General features: G+C 40.4%; 1 protein-coding gene across 1 annotated transcript; it reads left to right on the top strand.

The window, feature by feature from the left end:
- Positions 1-7278: 7278 nt before the first annotated feature.
- LOC135477077 (uncharacterized) lies at positions 7279-18044 on the top strand. Its single transcript, XM_064757231.1, has 5 exons — positions 7279-7589; positions 11331-11464; positions 12811-12929; positions 13666-13793; positions 17937-18044. The coding sequence occupies exons 1-5, from the start codon at positions 7317-7319 to the stop codon at positions 18042-18044; spliced, it is 762 nt and encodes a 253-aa protein (XP_064613301.1). The 5' UTR covers positions 7279-7316.
- The last annotated feature ends 1909 nt before the right edge of the window (positions 18045-19953 follow it).

Below are 19953 nucleotides of genomic sequence, written 5' to 3'. Positions count from 1 at the left end.
AAACCAAGTCGAGCTGGCTATAGCCTGAGAATTCGTATCAAAACGATATGGTTTTCGAAATAGATTCTAACTACACAGGAGCAGGGGAGCAAATATATTGCTGTATCAATCTGAACCCATATTTGACGACGTTGAAGTTCCGATTTATGACAAGGGCATCTCTGGTCAGACTTCAAAGACCGAGTTTTCACACGTTGAATTTGATCTTTGTCCAGGCATTTCCAACCGCACTGGCAATACGGGCCGGTAAGCTATAGGTTTGTCCTGTGCTACACTGTAGGTCTACATTTCGTGTGTATATCAGATTTAATATTTACTATTCATTCGAGCCTTCTGTCTGCTTCACAGTAAATATCATTCTATTATCACAGTGAATGTATTTCAAAAATGGGTTCGCGGGAATTAATTTTAGTGCATTTAATCAAGGCAGTACTGAAAAAAATTCCTACAACTGCTTAATAGGCCTACTCCTAGTTATATTATGATCAGAATTACTTAAGCATGTCAAACAGGTATTATGAAGGCTGGCATTAATCCTCTTTTGTTTCCTGCGTTTTTGTTAATCCTCGTAATCTGGATCAGAAATTAATACAATGGAGGATGGATTATCACTATGTAAGATTGCTTTCACACCTAGGCCTTCTGAGCAGTATTCAGACAGATGTTACTTGTTTTCGCATCTTTGATGAGTGATTTTAATCAACAACCAGTATTTCAACTCCGGTCATTAATTCTTGATTATCGCAGTGAAGCAACACGATTAGCTTTCGATTGTTTTCGGTTTTAATCGTCCGCTGTAGCCGGTCAGCAATCGCTTGCATTGCCATAGCTGTCAAAAACGGCCATTGCGTTGTTGTACGCAGTTCACAATTTGTTAGAAGCTCACTCGTTTGACTACAGTAGAGACACGGCCAATAGGGTGGCGTGTATCAAAGCGACTCTCATTGGAAGCCATCAAGTGGCTGTACCTATACTTTTCTTTCACTTTACCGGCATACCGATGATTGATAAAACTAGTGACGAATGAACTCCCGCTTTGTTTTACACCCACCAAACCATATCTCTAGGGTTTATATACATGTATTTAAAGCCTAATTCGTCCTCCGTGCTGTTAAAATTTAGCTGCCCGACAGGATGTCATCCTAACTCCTGTCAGCCGGGCAAAGATTTGGCTGTGTTTGGTGGGTGTAAATCCTTCCCGTCTTGTGCCGCTAATGTACGCTTTCCTGAGGGCCAAATAGTCTGGAAACTTGATAAAACTAACTTCAGGGTTCTTCGACGAACTGTTTTTACAACCGTTTGCAGAACAGCCAACCATTTCGTGGAGAAATTAGATATGCTTGTTGTCACTTGTGTGGCTTTTTAACACTGAACCAAATGGAGAAACACTGACAGCTCCTGAAGGTTGGACTTGCATGGCGTCATTCGGCGGAGACTACAGAGTGTTGGCGGACAAAATGTATAAAACCAGCCTCATTATCTAGTGATTTTAATGACATATTACTCAGACTGCTGTTCTTTTTCCCAATATTTCTTTACTCTTAATTTAACAATATATACAGCGGTAGCTAATTATGAATAAATAACGGATCTGGACGCTAATCCTTTAATCAAGTCGCAGTGTCAAATCTTGAGATTTAAAAACACGCGTGATAAGATGAATATTAAATTAGGTTAAAGGTTATAAACCTTTTCGCCCACAATCATATCAACGGAAAGACCGCTTAAATATATGAATAGTTTCTTTTTCTTTTTTTTTGCTTTTCTGGTGGTTAGGTACCGGTACACTTAAAATCACCTGACTAACCTTAACCCGAGTCAAACCTATCTATGAATGATTTATCCATTGCATATCGATAAATAATATATAGGTAGACTTAGGCTTACATAGGTATCAATGCATTATTTATTTATAAATATTTCTGTGATCTGTAAATACCTGAATTATGTGATCATTCATATTAGTATAGGCTATACATGTGGTTTTATCTGTAGAAACAATGACCGTGGGAGATTTGATTCATTATATTTACTTATTCATTATCTATGTATTTATTAATTTCTTGGTGTTTCGTTCTGCCCCAAGAATTTCTCATGTATATTATTCATTTATTAATTTATTTATCAATATTTATTTATTTAATTTGTGTTTTACCCTGTATATACTCAAGAATATTTCACTTTTACGACCACGGCCAGCATTATGGTGGGAAATCCACGACTATTCGAAGGTTGCTGGCAGACGATGGCGGCCAGTATTATGGTGGGAAACGCATGACCATTTGCAGGCTGCTGGAAGACGACGGCGGCCAGCATTATGGTGGGAAACCACGGTCATCTGCAGGCTGCTAGCAGACGACGGCGGCCAGCATTATGGTGTGAAACTCACGGCCATCTGCAGGCTGCTGGCAGACGACGGCGGCCAGCATTATGGTGTGAAACTCACGGCCATCTGCAGGCTGCTGGCAGACGACGGCGGCCAGCATTATGGTGGGAAACTCACGGCCATCTTCAGGCTGCTGGCAGGCGACAGCGGGCAGCATTATGGTGTGAAGCCCACGGCTATCTGCAGGTTGATGGCAGACGGCGGCGGCCAGTATTATGGTGGGAAACTCACGGCCATCTGCAGGTTGCTGGCAGAAGGTGGGAAACCCGCGACTATCCGCAGGTTGCTGGCAGTCGACGGCGGCCAGCATTATGTTGGGAAACCCACGGCCATCTGCAGGTTTCTTACAGAGGACGGCGTCCAGCATTATGGTGGGGAAACCCACGACTATCCGCAGGTTGCTGGAGGTCGACGGCGGCCAGAATTATGGTGGGAAACGCATGACCATCTGCAGGTTGCTGACAGAAGGTGGGAAACCCACGACTATCCACAGGTTACTGGCAGTCAACGGCGGCCAGCATTATGGTGGGAAACTCACGCCCATCTGCAGGTGTCTGACAGAGGACGGTGGCCAGCATTATGCTGGGAAACCCACGACTATCCACAGGCTGCTGCAAGGCGACGGCGGCCACCATTATGGTGGGAGGAAACCGACGGATTGTCCTGTGTAAACCATCGCCATTCGTATGGTACATGTACATCTACCTGAAAAATGTCCTGAATCAAGGTTGTGGTGATATTAGCGAGAGCACGTTACATGAGTTTCAATGAGTCGGTCATGTGCACAGCGTGGCTTGCGAGAGTCCCGGTTTAATTAACAAAGGCGACGTTTACTTTTGTGTGACCCCATATAGACTCACTTTTGAAGAACTTAAGCCTACCATGCAGGCTACTCCATATCTCAAGACTGAATACTGAAAACATAACCAAGCTAGCCTGGGATATCAACTCCGTGCATGGTTCAGAGCTATTCGAAACATTTACATATTATTGTCATCCCGTGTTTGTATATATAGAATAGCTGACAGTTGACTACTTGACAAAAAATACAAACGTTTAATGTGAGACTTTCCCATCAATACACATGTTAAATAGATCACTGTTTGATTGGTTGAGTTAAACAACCAGTGAACGAATGAATGAATTATGTGAAACTTTATGTGAGTGAGTTTATTGAGATTGATATGGTTATTTAACGCCGTAGTGAAAAATTAATATGACGACTGTCAGGTTTATGAGTCAGTCAGCGAGCTTGAAAAATGCACACGTAGATTTATCAGTCCTAATCTGAATGATATAGCGTATACGGTATAGATTAACCATTTGTATAAGCTAAGTATATAGATTAGGTCCACATGTACATGTAAAAGGTTGAAAGAAACCATACCAGGATTTTTTTGACAAAAAATCAAATAGAGTAAATAAAACTTTTGTGATTAGTTTTGAATATCTTAAATAATTGCGTCAAAAATAAATACAGCCTAGTATGTAACGTGTCACCGTTCAAAACTGGTAGAAAAGTCCCTACGCTTTATAAAGCGACTCGCATTATACGAACTTTTTCAACCCTTACGATCATTTTAACGCTATGCAGAGAGTGCAAGTACGAGCATGTTATATACTGAATGAAATGCAATAATTTGAGCTAGGCACATAGGTTTATTTGATTACGTATATGCTGGTTTGGTTTTTTTTTATCAAAAATCTCCGGTATATATTGCCTCTTTATGTAGATCTGTCTGTGCGTTTTGTTCTAGTTTCTGATATAAGACTGACTGTTCACACCATATTACTCTCGGTGATGTATGTGGCTCTCACAGATTGGGGATATAAAAGCTATGTAATATTTGTGCATATAGACATTGTTTTCGCATGCAGACTCATGTAAACATTCTAACATTTCCAGAAATACCATAACAAAACCTACACAACGTGAAATCTTGCCATACGTAGTACATGAGGTTAGTTCAGTTACCTGTTATTTCGCCACCATGGACACACGGACTATGCATATATTTATATAATAAATACTTGTTCTTTCGCAGCACATGCCTGATTATAGCAGCCTCACATCCTAACGTGGGAGAGGGCTATAATTGTTTTTTTGTTTTTTTTTACAATGGACATTTCAACTACATTTTCTGCTTGAGGGTTAAGTATGAACGTATCACTATTAACTGGAAGATGGCGCAATACCGTAAGTATATCAAATAGTCTACACGTTGTATACACGCATGTCTATTCATTGTGACTGGGGGCCTCTGTGGTTCAGTCGGTTAGCGCGCTAGCACAGCGTAATGACCCAGGAGCCTCTCACCAATGCGGTCGCTGTAAATTCAATCCAGCTTATGCTGGCTTTCTCTCCGGCCGTAAGTGGGAAGGTCTGTCAGCAACCTGTGGATGGTCGTGGGTTTCCCCCGGGCTGTGCCAGGTTTTCACCCACCATAATGCTGGCCGCCGTCGTATAAGTGAAATATTCTTGAGTATGGCGTAAAAACACCAATCAAATAAATAAATAAATCATTGTGACTGATCGACCGTTGGCCAATGATCTTGCAGGTTCAAAACCAACTCTTGCTGATTCGACCGCTGCCTTAAGTCAGGACGTATATCTGGCAAAACCCCTAAACTTATACAATTTTGAGTACCTTGTTAAACAACAATCAAAGATATAAAATAAATAAATGATCGCCCCCCCCCAACCAACCGAGAGCCCGTATCAAAGTAATATATACAACACTACATATCACAGTTTATAATATTGGCTCAGGAGGTTGGTCTATTACCTAACAAAGGTTGGTGGTGTACACTGCCTGCCCCGGATTCCTTCAGCTGTAAACCTGATAGTAATCATAAATGAACAATTGTTGAATACGAATAAATAAATAAATAAATAAATAATACGATGTTTTTTTACAGATCCAGACTAAAGTTGTCCGACATGGATAGAGAGGAATATTTCTTCTCGGTAGGGAAATTAGGTTTACTGCATGGCTAAGTGAACAAATGGCATTTGGCTCGAGTACAAGTAAAACCCGTTTGATGATAACGGTTGAATACAAGGCATCTTTCGTCAAGACGTGTCGGAAGGGACCGCCGTAAAAGTGAGGGGTATGCAGCGGGTGGTGGATGGCGCGGACGAGTGCCAATATTTATTTATTTATTTATTTGATTGGTGTTTTACGCCGTACCCAAGAATATTTCACTTATACGACGGCGGCCGGCATTATGGTTGGTGGAAACCGGGCACAGCCCGGGGGGAAACCCACGACCATCCGCAGGTTGCTGGCAGACCTTCCCACTTACGGCCCATTTTTGCTATCGGTTCAAACTTTTTCACTGATACAATGGCGGCCAGTATACGTTATATAGGCGGAGTAAACCAGTGCCCGGAATAAACCATGTACCTTTGGCAAGTTATACTGGCGAACTTTTCCACGTGTGGAATGTACATGTATGTCACACTGGTATGTGACATGTGGTCTCCAGTGAACTTCATACGCACGAGACAGAGAGATAGTCAATTTGGAGATTTCGAGCTGGAACGTTACGTTATCGTGGTGACGTCTCTTTGTGCCATGACGTCATCACTTTATGGGAAGGTGGAGGCGAATAAATACATTTTAACATGAAGAAATATACGAATGTACAATGATTACTGTCTCTCATATTCGATGAATTTCACTACCAGAAATATTAAATATTACCAGGTAATTAAAGTAATGGTTTGTGGATAATTTCATTACATAGCGTTCATGTTCAAATACAGTGATATACCCCTCCGTTCCGTAAAGATACAGTGGCCCAACCACGATGTTGTAATGTCACACCTTAAAGCCCACGTATTGCCAAGAGTGTCCCAAGAACACTGGGGACTGCGGGAATCCTGAAAAATTTCCTGACCGGCAATTTGATTTGAAAAAACAATTCGTGTGACCCTGTGATTATAAAAACGAGTGTTTTAATTTACTAGTTGGCCACGGCACACCCTAACCCACCTCTCCCCCCACAGAGAGGAAGTGTTAGCATATGGCTGGTTTTTTGGAAATCATTTGCCTTCCACCAAAGATAGTTTGCATCTTGAGCTTCCATGCAAATAGGGTAAAAGTAGGTGTAACACGTGGTAAAGTTCAGGAATTCAGAAATAAGCGATATATTTATACGCGATTGAAAAAAAATAAATGAAGACTCCCTCCTCCCCCAACTTCATGAACCCTCTTAAAATGCCATTTGCTTGGCACACGGTGTAACAATTAACAGGCAAAATAAATCCAGCAGACTAATGTGTGTAAACCATAGGCTTGTATACGGCAGTTGAAAACACGTCCATGTTTTTATCCCGTCCACGTTCCCGGTCTGGCCTATGACAACTAATAGTTCAGACGCTATCTATGTTTTCTGCAGTACTGATGAAAGCCACAAAGCTCATAATTGCGATACATTTTGATTTGATTATCCATGAAGGGGTGGGTGGTTATATGATATAACGGTTGTAATTATAATGCTACTTTTATGTTTTCTGCTTTTAATTATGTTGTCCAATTTACGCGTAATTCACTGCACGTGTTTTTTTTTTCTTTTTTAATGAACAGAAAACTACACTACCGTTATCTTAGATATCTAACGTTACCAGATACCGTGGCTAAACCCTCCTCCACCCCAACTTCCGCCCCGTCAACAGTACTGGACAGGTCGCATCACAAGGCCACATGAACTACGGCACACACATCACGTGTTCAGCACGGTGGGGTCAGTTGCGGTGATCCGAGATCTTAGGACCGTCTTGTGACATATCCAGGTGTCTTAGTGACTGGCTTATACGCTCACACCTGTTTAGGGGCCAGGCCTTCACATATCTCCGATTTCACAGGAAAGAAAGAAAGAAAGAAAAACAAAAGCACTGGGATTATACAGCTGTACAATCCGCAATATGGGCTTATTAAGACTAGCTGTGTTACTGGTTGGCGTTTCTCTTGCACGGGGTCAAGTACCCATCCCGAAGCGGCCCCTGGGATACGTCTATAAAGGCGTGGCTCCTACGGCCCCAGTCAATATTGAATTCTTCCTTGACTTGATCTGTCCGGACAGTAAAGCTGCCTTCCCTGTGTTAAAGGCTGTAGGTGACCATTATGGAGGTTCTGTACGGATTGCCGCCATTCCCTTCCCACTGCCTTACCACAGAAACGCCTTCCTGGCAGCCAAGGTGAGCTATGAAATCTTGAAGTGTAAATTTATCTGTTAATTTCATTTAATTTAGGTATTTCTTCATTTATTTATTATTGATGGGTTGAGGGGTTAGGGGTACCTTCAATATTTTGGTCGCATTACCACAGTGTTTCCGGGCAAAAGTAAATGTATAGCAGTTAACCGTTATCGACATGGAGTGCTACCTCACTGGAACGCTATTCACATGACATTAGACCATGATCCCGCCACCACACCCGTCACACTATATATACACTATCATTGGTCATTGGCATTTTAGTTGCAGCAAACCAAGGCTCGTATTTATCAAGCAACTTAAGATTTCAATCATAAATAGCAAATGCTTAAGGAGCCAAACTCAGAACAGGAAAGGGTAAAATTGTGCCTGTTTACATTAAGTTCTGCCGGAAAGAAAATAGGTGTACAAACTTTAAACATCCTAGAAGAAAACATATTAATAGTAGTTTAATTGTATTTAAATTTTTGAACAAAAATCTCCTAACGTTTGATAAACATGGGTAAAGCGCTTTAACTATCTAAGCCAGTGAGGTCGAACAGTTATTTGCCTATCAACTTATGCTGAGTATGTCAATGATGCCACTTCGGTGAAACAAGGCACGTGACTGAACCTGAGTCACGTGATGGCCACCTCAGCGCGGTCAAATATATACTTTGTACCATTAAGTGTACAGCTATTATCTGTGTCAATTGCTGACAAGTATCTTAAGTGAACAAGTACAATCCGCATGACACTTTAGCGAAACGACACTATAAAGCTGAGCGATTCTTTTGCGAAGCAGCTCAAAAAAAGCTGGACGACTGGTCGTTGTAACGATGTCATCGTCTGGTGGGCAAGCACATGAGGCCTAGTGTTAGTAAGAAATACGATGGTGTAATCTACATGACTAGTGAAGTGGCACATATAAAGCTGAGCGACTGGTAGCTGTGACCGACCATATCAGCGTTTGGTGGGCAAGAAAATGACAGCCGATGTTAGTACGAATTACGATGGTACTTGGTCATGGTCCTTAGTGAAATGTCAGCATAAAGTTGGATAACTGGTGACTGCTACCACAACAATGTTTTGGTAGGCCATTATATAGTACTCCTTGTTTGTTAGAAATACATCTACGATGTTATCATCTGCACGATTCCTTAGTGAAGCCATAGAATACGGATGGGCAGTTGATGTCTATGACGATATAAGTGGTTGGTTGACAAAAATATTGTCCTCCTTTGTTATTGCGAAGGTATGGTCTGCATGGTTCTTTAGTGAGTGAGTGAGTGAGTGAGTGCTTGGGGTTTAACGTCGTACTCAACAATTTTTTAGTCATATGACGAAGAAGGAATCCTTAGGGTGCATGTACGTGTAGTGTGCCTCCTTGTTACAGGACGGATTTCCACCGCTCTTTTATTTAGTGCTGCTTCCCAGAGACGACGGCAAGTAAGCTGCCCCGCCTGAGCCATTATACTGATACGGGTCAACCAGTCATTGCACTATCCCCTTCATGCTGAACGCCAAGCGACGAAGTTACAACTTCCTCTTTTAAAGTCTTAGGTGTGACTCGATCAAGGATTGATCCTGGATCTACCAGTCCCGAGGTTCTTTATTAAAGCGACACAATAAAGCTGGGCAACTGGTGTTTATGGTGATATAAGTGTTTGGTTGACAAGAAATTTTTTTAATACGATCTATCTTCTAAATGATGTTTAGTGAAAGGACACAATAAAGTTGGGCGACTGGTGGTTGTTACCATATCAATGTTTGCTGGACAAGAAAATGAGATTCTTTGTTAGTAAGAAATACGGTGATACCTTAGACATGGCTCTTCCGTAAGGCGACACATTAAAGCACTGAACGGCTTGGAATTGTACCATGAAACACCATGAAACATGCAACACTGGTGTAGGCCTACCCACATGACATCTGACATAATGCCAAATGCTATATGCATGTTCAGGGCAAGCAGACAAACAATTACTTAATCGAGTCAGTGGATGTGGGTGCTATTATTGTGTTGGTGTGTCAGTGATGACATTTGGCAACATGCGATAGATAGTCATAGCCATAGATGGTATCACTTTGGTCATGTGATACTGTGTTATAAGTGACCTATACGCATTTTCCCCTGTGCATTCAAGCTGAAACATTGTTGATGGTCTCCCGAAATTCTGTCCACTGTTTAATAACTATATCACTAATATAGTTATTACGTCACTTTGGACTTTGTACCCGTAATGGATACTATTTGTACATAGACAATGTACAACATGTGCCTATTTTCCCATACTGCATCTCCCACCTTCTTTTAAATGCAAAGAAAACACTAAAATGAAATATTTATCAGCTGAAAGACCACTAAACATTGTTCAGAAAATAGTTTGTTATGTTCTTTTTTTTAGAATTTCGCTAATCGAATAAAATGCATTTAAACACAGGTTTCTACGGCGGTATGTTGGGACCCAGAGATTATCAACAACGCCACAGCCATATTTTTGGTTTGAAATAACTCTTTTCCAGGCCCATTTGGTGGTAACACTCATAGCTGTAAATGTATTGATGCATTTTGAATCATGAAATCTAACAATCTATGTGAAATGGCAAAAACCCGAAGTGACGTCACTGGTCCAAAATTGTTCAGAAATGGCCAACATAGAATGCAAAGTTTCAAATGCATTTCATTCAGATGAGAAATATTCTAAAAGTATAAATCTAACTATTTTCCTGGGCAGTGTTAAATGGCCTTTTAACTGAAATATATTTCCTGCTAGTGTTTTCTTTGCCTTTAAAGAAAAATACATTGTCACTGTACACATCATTTCAAATATGATGAATTTAATGGCTACCCTATTCGCTTTGGTTCTGAAGTGTTTGTTTACATCCAGAATAGCTTTTTACTGTGCACTTCAAATGAATTATGTTTAGAGCTAACACGTGAAGATAAAAAAGCGCTTGTGACGTTTTCATCGAAGGATAGCCTCGACTTCACATTCTTTGTTTCTAGTTTGATTGTTTAAGTTATTTATTTATTTGAAAGGTGTTTTACGCCGTAAATTGTTTAAGTTAACGCTTAATCCAAGAATACGTGTATTTCAAATATACCCGATCGTCTTTTCTACACTAAAAAATAATCTGTTAATTTTAACAAAAAACCTGTTGCTTGAGTGATGCTAGAATGTATTGTGTTGTAATATTCAACATAATATCCTGTTAGTCTGATAGAATCTTAATGTTGAATTAATAGAATATGTGTGTTATGTTTAATGGAATAATCTTGTGCAATAGCAGAATCTGTTAAACTTAACAGATAAATGTTTTGAGTGTATGTGTTGAAGAAATCGGAGTGATTTTAGCAAGCAAAACGATCTAAACGGCACTGTAATCTTTGTTGACATCTTATTGCCACCAAGGTACCAGTCACAACAGTGGAGGAAAAGAAATTTCGGGGATTCAATGCCCGACGACCACCTTGTATGTCATTGTGATTGAAAAAAAGATACGCATTAATCAGTCTATCAGGACCGACTCCCACATCATCTTTAAAAGCTATTTTCACGCAAAGTTTAAAGTGGTGTGTGATCCCAAAATTTTGATCACAGTTCAGCACATCTATTTGACGGAAAATGGAAGTGATCACTGAACGGCGCCATAAATATTAATCAGTTGTGAAATTTCAGAAATTCCGTTTTCTTGTTCATAAGTGCTATTGTACTGTATTATAATTGTATTCCATTCCAGGGCATTCACGTAGTCAACAATCTCACAAATGGAGACATGGATAAAGTGTATCTGTGGATGGCGAACGTGTTCCAGTATCAGGCAAAGTTCGGCGAGGCACTGAACTATAACCTTCCCGAGAATGATACTGTAGGGTAAGAACCAGTCTTCGATCTGTGCACAATAAATCGTTTTTATGACGAATTTGCGATATATGTACATGTATGCATGTTTGAGGTTTGTCGTCGTACATAACAATTTCTTAGTCATATGACGAAGAGGAGTCAATAGGTGTGTGTACATATATTCTGTCTTCTTGTGGCAAGGCAAGTCCATGCCGCCAGTGTACTGCCGCCACAGAAGTGTCATGCCGAAGACACCAGACATGATACCCGCACCCAATCACATTACACTGACACTGGGGCAACCAATCCCGTTTCCTTGCTCGATGCTTTGAATGCTCAGCTTCAAGCGAGGTAGAAACAGGTACAATTTTTAAAGCTTTAGTATGGCCTGACCACGGCGAATTTTTATGTATTCCGACATGATTATATCAACATACATGCACATGTACTTTCGTGAGTGCTCCAATTTTATAATAAAGAAATAATAATAATAATAACACAGTCAAAAGTTTATTTGAATTAATCTCACAAGCCCGTTGAAGTTTTAGTTTTTTGGTATACATGAACATAAAGAATACAGTAAAGAAATGAAAGCAATGATTAGTCTTACACTAAGTTCCCGGGTTATTTACATGGGGACGATTTAAAAGTTTTAAAAGTATGAGGAAAGATTCAGAGAACCATAAACAGCTCCAGCTATAAAACCAATAATAGTAGATTAAAAACACCTACATTCAGAATACAATCCTGTACAATCTCTACAGTTAAGTACAGCTTTCAGCGTTCGAGCATTAAAACTTTTTAAGTTACAGATCAAACATGTAGAACACCTGAAATCAATTACTTCCGTAGTGTTTTACGCCGTACTGAAGAATATTTCACTTACACGACGGCGGACACCGTTGTGGTGGGAGGAAAGCGGACAGAGCCCTGGGAAAACCCACAACAATCCATACGGCCGGAGAGGAAGCCAGCATGAGTTGGACTAGAAAATCACATGTAGCGACGGCATTGATGAAAGGCTCCTAGGTTATTGCGCCGTGTTGATTTGCAACCCCCCTTCGGCCAGGCAGTCCAAACTGCTAGACACCCAAAACTGTTTATGTCTGACAAGTTTTCGTCACGAAAACGTTGGGTACATTAACCCATGGTGTGAATCAGTAAAATTGAAAACCGTACATGTACGTTACATTTTCGAATTTGTCATAAGTGTCATAACGGTGGGAATGACATAGCCTCTGTATTACACTTCCGCTCGGTTTTGATGTTGTTGTTGTTCTGGGTGTTAGCAGGTATACATGTATACATGTGCACGAATCCAGCATTTCAAGTCCTACCTATGTTTACTTATTTATTTTTTTTTTTAATTTCTGTAGACAATTTTCAGCCATTGCCACTACAATGGGTCTGTCCGGCGCGACCTTTGAAGATCTTCTAACCAATAACTCAGACTTGGATTTCAACACCAGGATTGAATGGAAATACGCCTGCACACGTAAGTTGTGTGTATGTAACACTGAATTACATTCGCATGTAAGTCTTTTGTATTTAACACCATTAGGCCTATTGAGAAGAAATAGGCCTACTCCTGCACACGTATGTTTGGTGTATTTAACAAAAGTTTGAGTCGAAATACGCCTGCACGCACACATATGTTTTCGAACGCCGACTCCTCATTACTTTCAATATGGAAATATTAGTGTTCTTTTCATGAAAAACCCGCAATGTCAAGTTTGATCTTTCCCTCACTCTTGAAATCTATTGTGAAAAACAGGCTTACAATGTTCTACAATGTAATATGTGTAACACGGTTTAATTAGGTAAACAGTGACACTGGTTAATATGAACTCAAATAACCTGGCATTTGTCTAATATGTGGGGGCACGCCAGTGTGGCGCAGACCCTGGCGCAGACCCTGGCGCAGACCCGCCAATGTGGTCGCTGTGAGTTCAAATCCAGCTCAAGCTTGATTCCTGTCTGACCGTATGTGGGAAGGTCTGTCAGCAAACTGCAGAGGTTCGTGGGTTTCCCCTGGGTTTTGCCCGGCTTCCTCCGTCTGGCCTCAGTCGTATAAGTGAAATATTCTTGAGAACGACGTAAAACACTAATCATATAAATAAATCAATTCAATATTTGAACTCAAACAGTACACTGTCTATCTCAATTATGGTAATATAGTGTGCTGTTTGGTGACAAAAAGAATCATCCAAAATGCTATTTTCTGTTCACAGGAGGTGTTGCAGGGACGCCTTGGTTCACGATAAACGGAGTTCCGGTGCCCGCAGACGCGAGTTGGAGCGTCAGCGATTGGATAAAAGTCATTGACCCACTCCTCGCCCAAAAACACTACACACACAAGGTGAGCCCTGTTCTGGATTGAAACATTGTGTTACGTGGTTAACAAGAATTAATTATTTGGTTAATTGATTGATGGACTGACAAATTCATTACACTTTAAATCTGTACATATAATCATGCTTTTCCTGATCTCTGTCTCGACCTGTGTTATCGAGTTGTTAATCGGAATCAGGTTAGTGAATCTTATCTTACGAGAATACGACACATTCCACAAAACCTTGTGGCTACAGCACCACACAACACTTCCTTATCCATTGGCGTTTCCAATGTACCAAATATCGACGGCTTTCCCCTATATACAGGTGCATCTAGAAAACATATTGGGTTTGTTTCCCACTCTTGTCTGTCTGTCCTCACTGGCTGTTCTGTTTGACTCACTCTGCGGTAATCATTATCCTAAGTCTGGTTTATTTGTCAGGAAATCCAAAATCTAGTTGATACGTTTGTGAGTTTCGAACGTCCGTGGTTTACTTCGGGCACTCCAGTTTCCTCACCCGTAAAGTTCACCGACGTCATTTAAGTGAAAAACAAGCTGAACCTTCAGCACCCATGATTCACTCAATAACCAAATTTTCACTGAAGTACACACTTTCCTTCATTCACTCATGACACTGGACACCGTGTCATTGAAGTACACACTTTCCTTCATTCACTCATGACCCTGGACTCCGCGTCACTAAAGTACACACCTTCCTTCATTCACTCATGACACTGGACTCCGTGTCACTGAAGTACACACCTTCCTTCATTCACTCATGACACTGGACTCCGTGTCACTGAAGTACACACCTTACTTCATTCACTCATGACACTGGACTCCGCGTCATTAAAGAGCACACAATCCTTCATTCACTCATGACACTGGACTCCGTGTCATTGAAGTGCACATCTTCCTTCATTCACTCATGACACTGGACTCCGTGTCATTAAAGAGCACACATTCCTTCATTCACTCATGACACTGGACTCCGTGTCATTGACGTGCACACTTTCCTTCATTCACTTATGACACTGGACTCCGTGTCACTGAAGTACACACCTTACTTCATTCACTCATGACACTGGACTCCGTGTCATTGAAGTACACACAATCCTTCATTCAGTCATGACACTGGACTCCGTGTCACTGAAGTACACACCTTCCTTCATTCAGTCATGACACTGGACTCCGTGTCATTGAAGTACACCCCTTCCTTCATTCACTCATAAAACTGGCCTCCGTGGAACGAGGTAAATAATCCTGAGTACGCGGTTAATCATCGCGTACAAATACTATCTCAATAATTCTCATTTTTTACTTAGCTTCTGTCGTTTCCTTTCAGAAAAGCGGAAGTCGTGATTTACACCCAGCAACAACAACCTCTTCCGCCCCAGCCTCCCAGATCACCCCATTTATCGTATTCTCCATCCACTTCGGCTTTGTTTTATTCCGTACTTTTCTTTCCCCAGGCAAATAGAAATGGTTAGAGACAAAAACTTGCCTTTTGGAACGCTCCGCACATTAAAATAAAAGATAACTCTAGACCATTTGTATACATGCCTTTCTGAAGTATCCACATAAAGTTTAAAAATTATACCTTTTATTTTATTTGTGATGTGACATTTCGCAGTTCAAACTGAGCAAAATCACACACCATGAGCCAATCGAAAGCGATGTTATTAGTTTTAGCCAATCAAACGCGAGTTATCACTATAACCCGATGTCGTAGCTGTTTCTGAACAGCCTGCCACACAACCAATTTTGTAACTGGCAAGTTAAATCTTTTGAATGGACGGGTGATAAACTGAGTTCATGGAAAAAGGAAGGGAAAAATTTACATGTTCCCCCAATAACTAGGTAAGCACTACTCTCATCCAAGAATCCACCACGACAAAAATGAAGCATAAAATCAAGCGACAGTCAAAAGCCTGGATCAGCCTCTGTGGTCCTTAGATTTGTTTCAGAATTGAGCAAGAATCTAGTTGTATAACAATCCTACTGTAACTTTGAGAACATGTAACAGACGTCAAACTCACCAGCACAACTTCTCCTGAGGCTACGACTTGAACCAGGAATACCCCAGTCGTGCATTTGCATTCTATTTGAACTGGGTTGCTGGAGTTCCTTGTAAATGGCACAGTGGGCCTACCGTATCAGCAGATTAAGCAGTTATAGAAATATTCTTACAGTATGCCCAATTTCCAAGACAGCTATTAATCACTTGAGGCTTTATCGCCCACAACTTTTATCTGCCATAAACTACTGCTTAGACCACTATACTTAAAATACCTTCGGCGTTAGAGAGCTATAGTAAACGTGAGTCATCCTGTTGTCGATAATGGAGACGTGTGGAAGCTGTGTCAAGACTAAGTTTCACTAAACTTTTACAGGGTTGGAAAAAATCTTAGAAAATATTTAATGCCGGACTAAGAGACCTTGAGTGGTGGTGTTTTAGTGGATATAAACATTACTCAGGTGCTGTCTTTAATTTTTTATTTTTTCTTGCCTTCTTATCCTTCGACAGCTGTTGCAAAAAAACAAAACGTTCTAGAATCCATGGCACTTTCCACACTGAGTGATTATATTAAACTTTCTTACCTTCTCATCCTCCCTAAGTTGATGAAAGAAAGCGGCGTAACAATGGCACAACATATTTGGCCAACGCAACTTAATGGACTCTTGGTTTTGCCTACTTTTAGGCGCTCTTTCCGTTACCATTACCTACATAATATTTAGCTTTCCTTTTCTTTACGCAAGTTTTTGCCTGTATTCACTCACCAGCATACCTACGTAAGCAATCACTCACCAGTATATTTATGTAAGCAATTACTCATCTGCATACTTATGTAAGCAATCACTTACCAGCATACCTAAGTAAGCAATCACTAACCAGTATATTTATGTAAGCAATCACTCACCGATATATCTATGTAAGCAATCACTCACCAGCATACCTATGTAAGCAATCACTCACCAGCATATCTATGTAAGCAATCACTCACCAGCATACCTACGTAAGCAATCACTCACCAGTATATTTATGTAAGCAATTACTCATCTGCATACTTATGTAAGCAATCACTCATCAGCATGCCTATGTAAGCAATCACTCACCGATCTATCTATGTAAGCAATCACTCACCAGCATACCAATGTAAGCAATCACTCACCGATATATCTATGTAAGCAATCACTCACCAAGCCCGTGCCTGTGTCGTCGCGCGATCAAGGCTTGTCTGCATGACTTCTCAACATGTCACTGTAATCATTTACGCACCATGCATCTGTAAACATTTACTTACCATACATCTGTAAACATTTACTCTTCATGCATCCGTTAACATTTACTCACCATGCATCCGCAAACATTTACTCACCACGAATCCGAAAAGATTTACTCACCCTGCATCGGTAAACATTTAATCACCACGCATCCGTAAACATTTGATCACTACGCCGGAGTAATTATATACTCACCACACCTGAGTACTCATTTTCTCCGAATACAAATTTAATCATTGACTCACCATATCTGTGTAACCGTTTGCACGTCACACTCGTATAATTATTTACTCACCATAAATGCGTGATGTTTACTGACAACACTGTGTAATCATAGACTCACCATATCTGTGATTTGCTCACCACTACACTGTAATCATTTATTCACCACAAATGTGCCTTTCTAACCGTTTACTCACTTTTAGTCACTATTCCTGTCACATGATTTACTCACCACTACACTGTAATCATTTACTCATCATACATCTACCTATCTAACCGTTTACTCACTTTTAGTAACTATACCTGTCACATGATTTGCTCACCACTATACTGTAAGCATTTATTGTACCTGTCTAACCGTTTACTCACTTTTACTCACCATGCCTGTGTAATCATTTAGGTGTAGTCTTTAACCTGTCTATAGTGCCGATGCACCTCTTTTCTTCCAGGTTTGAAATGATCGCATTGGCATGGGATAAGTAAATGTATGAATATAGATACTTGCCACTCGGGCAATATTTCAGCTATTCACTAGGAAGATATTACCAGATGAAATGGCTTTCGAAACGAACAAAAAATGCCTACAACGAAATGGATTTAATTTTTGCGGTATGTATAATCCAAATGTGCGAGGCCACCAACTACGGCTTTATATTGCAGAGATCAGCTGGGGATGGCTGTACGAAGCGCTGTGAGTTTCTACCGGGGAAGGTAGAGTGCTGTACGCCTGGAGAGAACTGTATACCCAACGTTGGTTGTCGTTGTTGAGGATTATCCTTGTGTAGGACGATCGCTGGACCATTCCACATAGAATCGATACATTAATCTGTTAATCTGAACAGAAAATCTGTTATCTCAGTGATACTACAATGCATTCTTTAATTTTAACACAATGTTCTGTTATATTCAGCACAACATCATGTTAGTCTAATAGGATCTTTATGTTAAATTAACAGAATATGTGTTTTATATTTAACAGAATAATCTTCTGCAATAACAGAATGTATTTTAGCATGATTTTTTTTTTGATTGTATAAAGTAATATGTACATGTTTCCCTGGAGATGAAACTATCATGTACCAAAAAAAGCATTTGTATAATGTGACTTCAGACCCCGGATGTAGATGTCCATTATTCTGTGTTAATAAAACAACAGCTTGATTTGTCTAATTTGAGCGTAATTTGTTATACTTATTTTAACCACCATATTGGCTTACATTGATATTAAGATGTCACATTTCACAAAAACCGGGTGAAATGATGTGTTGCTTTATAGTTTATACGCTATGTGGTAATAACGTATAAAATGCCTTTTCAGGCATAGTAATATTAGGGAAACTGGATACTGGGGAAACCAAGAAGGTTTGTGAGGGGCTGGAAGTTGCGCGCTTCACAAATTTTCAGATTTTTTTTTTTTACATAGAAACGGAAGGTTAAGTAACAGTGGTATCGTGACTAGAGATTTACACTTTCTGGTTATAACATTAACTCATGTAGACAGTGGTGAAATTTGGCCCAAACCTCTCCGAGTTACGAACCAGGTATATGTACCTCAGAGTCAAGCACCATACAAATCACCAGCAATACACGCCAACTATCTTGACCATTCTACCAACAGACCTCCTTCAAAACTAGGAGGTAGCTGATTGGCATAGACTTCACGGTGAACATGCGTTACCCTTCTGATGATCAGAGATGACACAACTCCGTTAGCTGAATATATTGTCAAGAAGTTTTCACTTATACGATGGCGGTCAGTTTTCTGGGTAGAGGAAGAGGAAGGTACATCCCTGACAAACTTTCCTATGTGTGAGGTACAAATATTCAAACAGTGTTCGTGGAAGACAAGTGGTCTTCAACGATTTTCAGACTGCACGAACGGTCAAAGTCCCATAATAAATGTGTGTGAGGTGAGAAACACACAAATCTCTTGTCCAATGGCAGGTTTGAACACCCAGTAGGTGGGTCTTGGCGATTGTAAGGCCAGCTCCCTTTTCTGCTTTGAGACGGATTTATTCATCAGAGTTCAAGAAATACTATGTTTTATGTTGCAACATTCACAGGGCAAAAAGGAAACAGACCCTTTTGCAAATTAGCAGTACATCAGTAAATTATTCTTAATCGGATAGCAGAGTACCGAAGTCGCAACATTCATATGCCGTGAACACATGACGCCTTGTACCTCTTGTTGAATCCTGTGTGTTATGTGACGATTTCAATCAACGTCACAAGTTATTACCGCAAAAACTGATGAGTCAGCGTTATTTCATCCACGTTTCTGAAGTATTGCTAAGAGTATACACAATATACTGTAAGTAAATATGAACAATGTCTCGAGAATTTCTGCCACTGTGCTTCATATCTGTTCCTATGATAATTCCACAATCCAGGGTTAGTGATTGTATATTCGTCATGTTGAATTAGATCTTCACCTTGGATATACAAAATTACAATCAAAGAGCAACTTGTATTTTTAGCATGGTGCACGATGGGATACTGATTGCATTCATTCGCCAAGAAAATACCTTGTGTCTTTCCTGCATCATTGAAAACTGCAGACATCTTCTCTTTGTATGAATCCGTCATTATTGCATAGTTTACGTCCATTTCGGTCGACGTCTGGTGTGCTAAAGTTTTCATTCAGAGGAATCAATGCAACACGACAGAGGAGCAAGCC

This window comes from Liolophura sinensis, chromosome 10 (genome assembly GCF_032854445.1).
Source record: "Liolophura sinensis isolate JHLJ2023 chromosome 10, CUHK_Ljap_v2, whole genome shotgun sequence".
Taxonomy (NCBI): domain Eukaryota; kingdom Metazoa; phylum Mollusca; class Polyplacophora; order Chitonida; family Chitonidae; genus Liolophura; species Liolophura sinensis.
This window is presented reverse-complemented; position numbering and strand designations above follow the sequence as displayed.

Coding starts and splice junctions, on each gene's coding strand:
- LOC135477077 (XM_064757231.1), top strand. CDS start 7,317: ATGGGCTTATTAAGACTAGCTGTGTTACTGGTTGGCGTTTCTCTTGCA. Junction 7,590..11,330: donor ACGCCTTCCTGGCAGCCAAG/GTGAGCTATGAA, acceptor ATTCCATTCCAG/GGCATTCACGTAGTCAACAA. Junction 11,465..12,810: donor CCCGAGAATGATACTGTAGG/GTAAGAACCAGT, acceptor TAATTTCTGTAG/ACAATTTTCAGCCATTGCCA.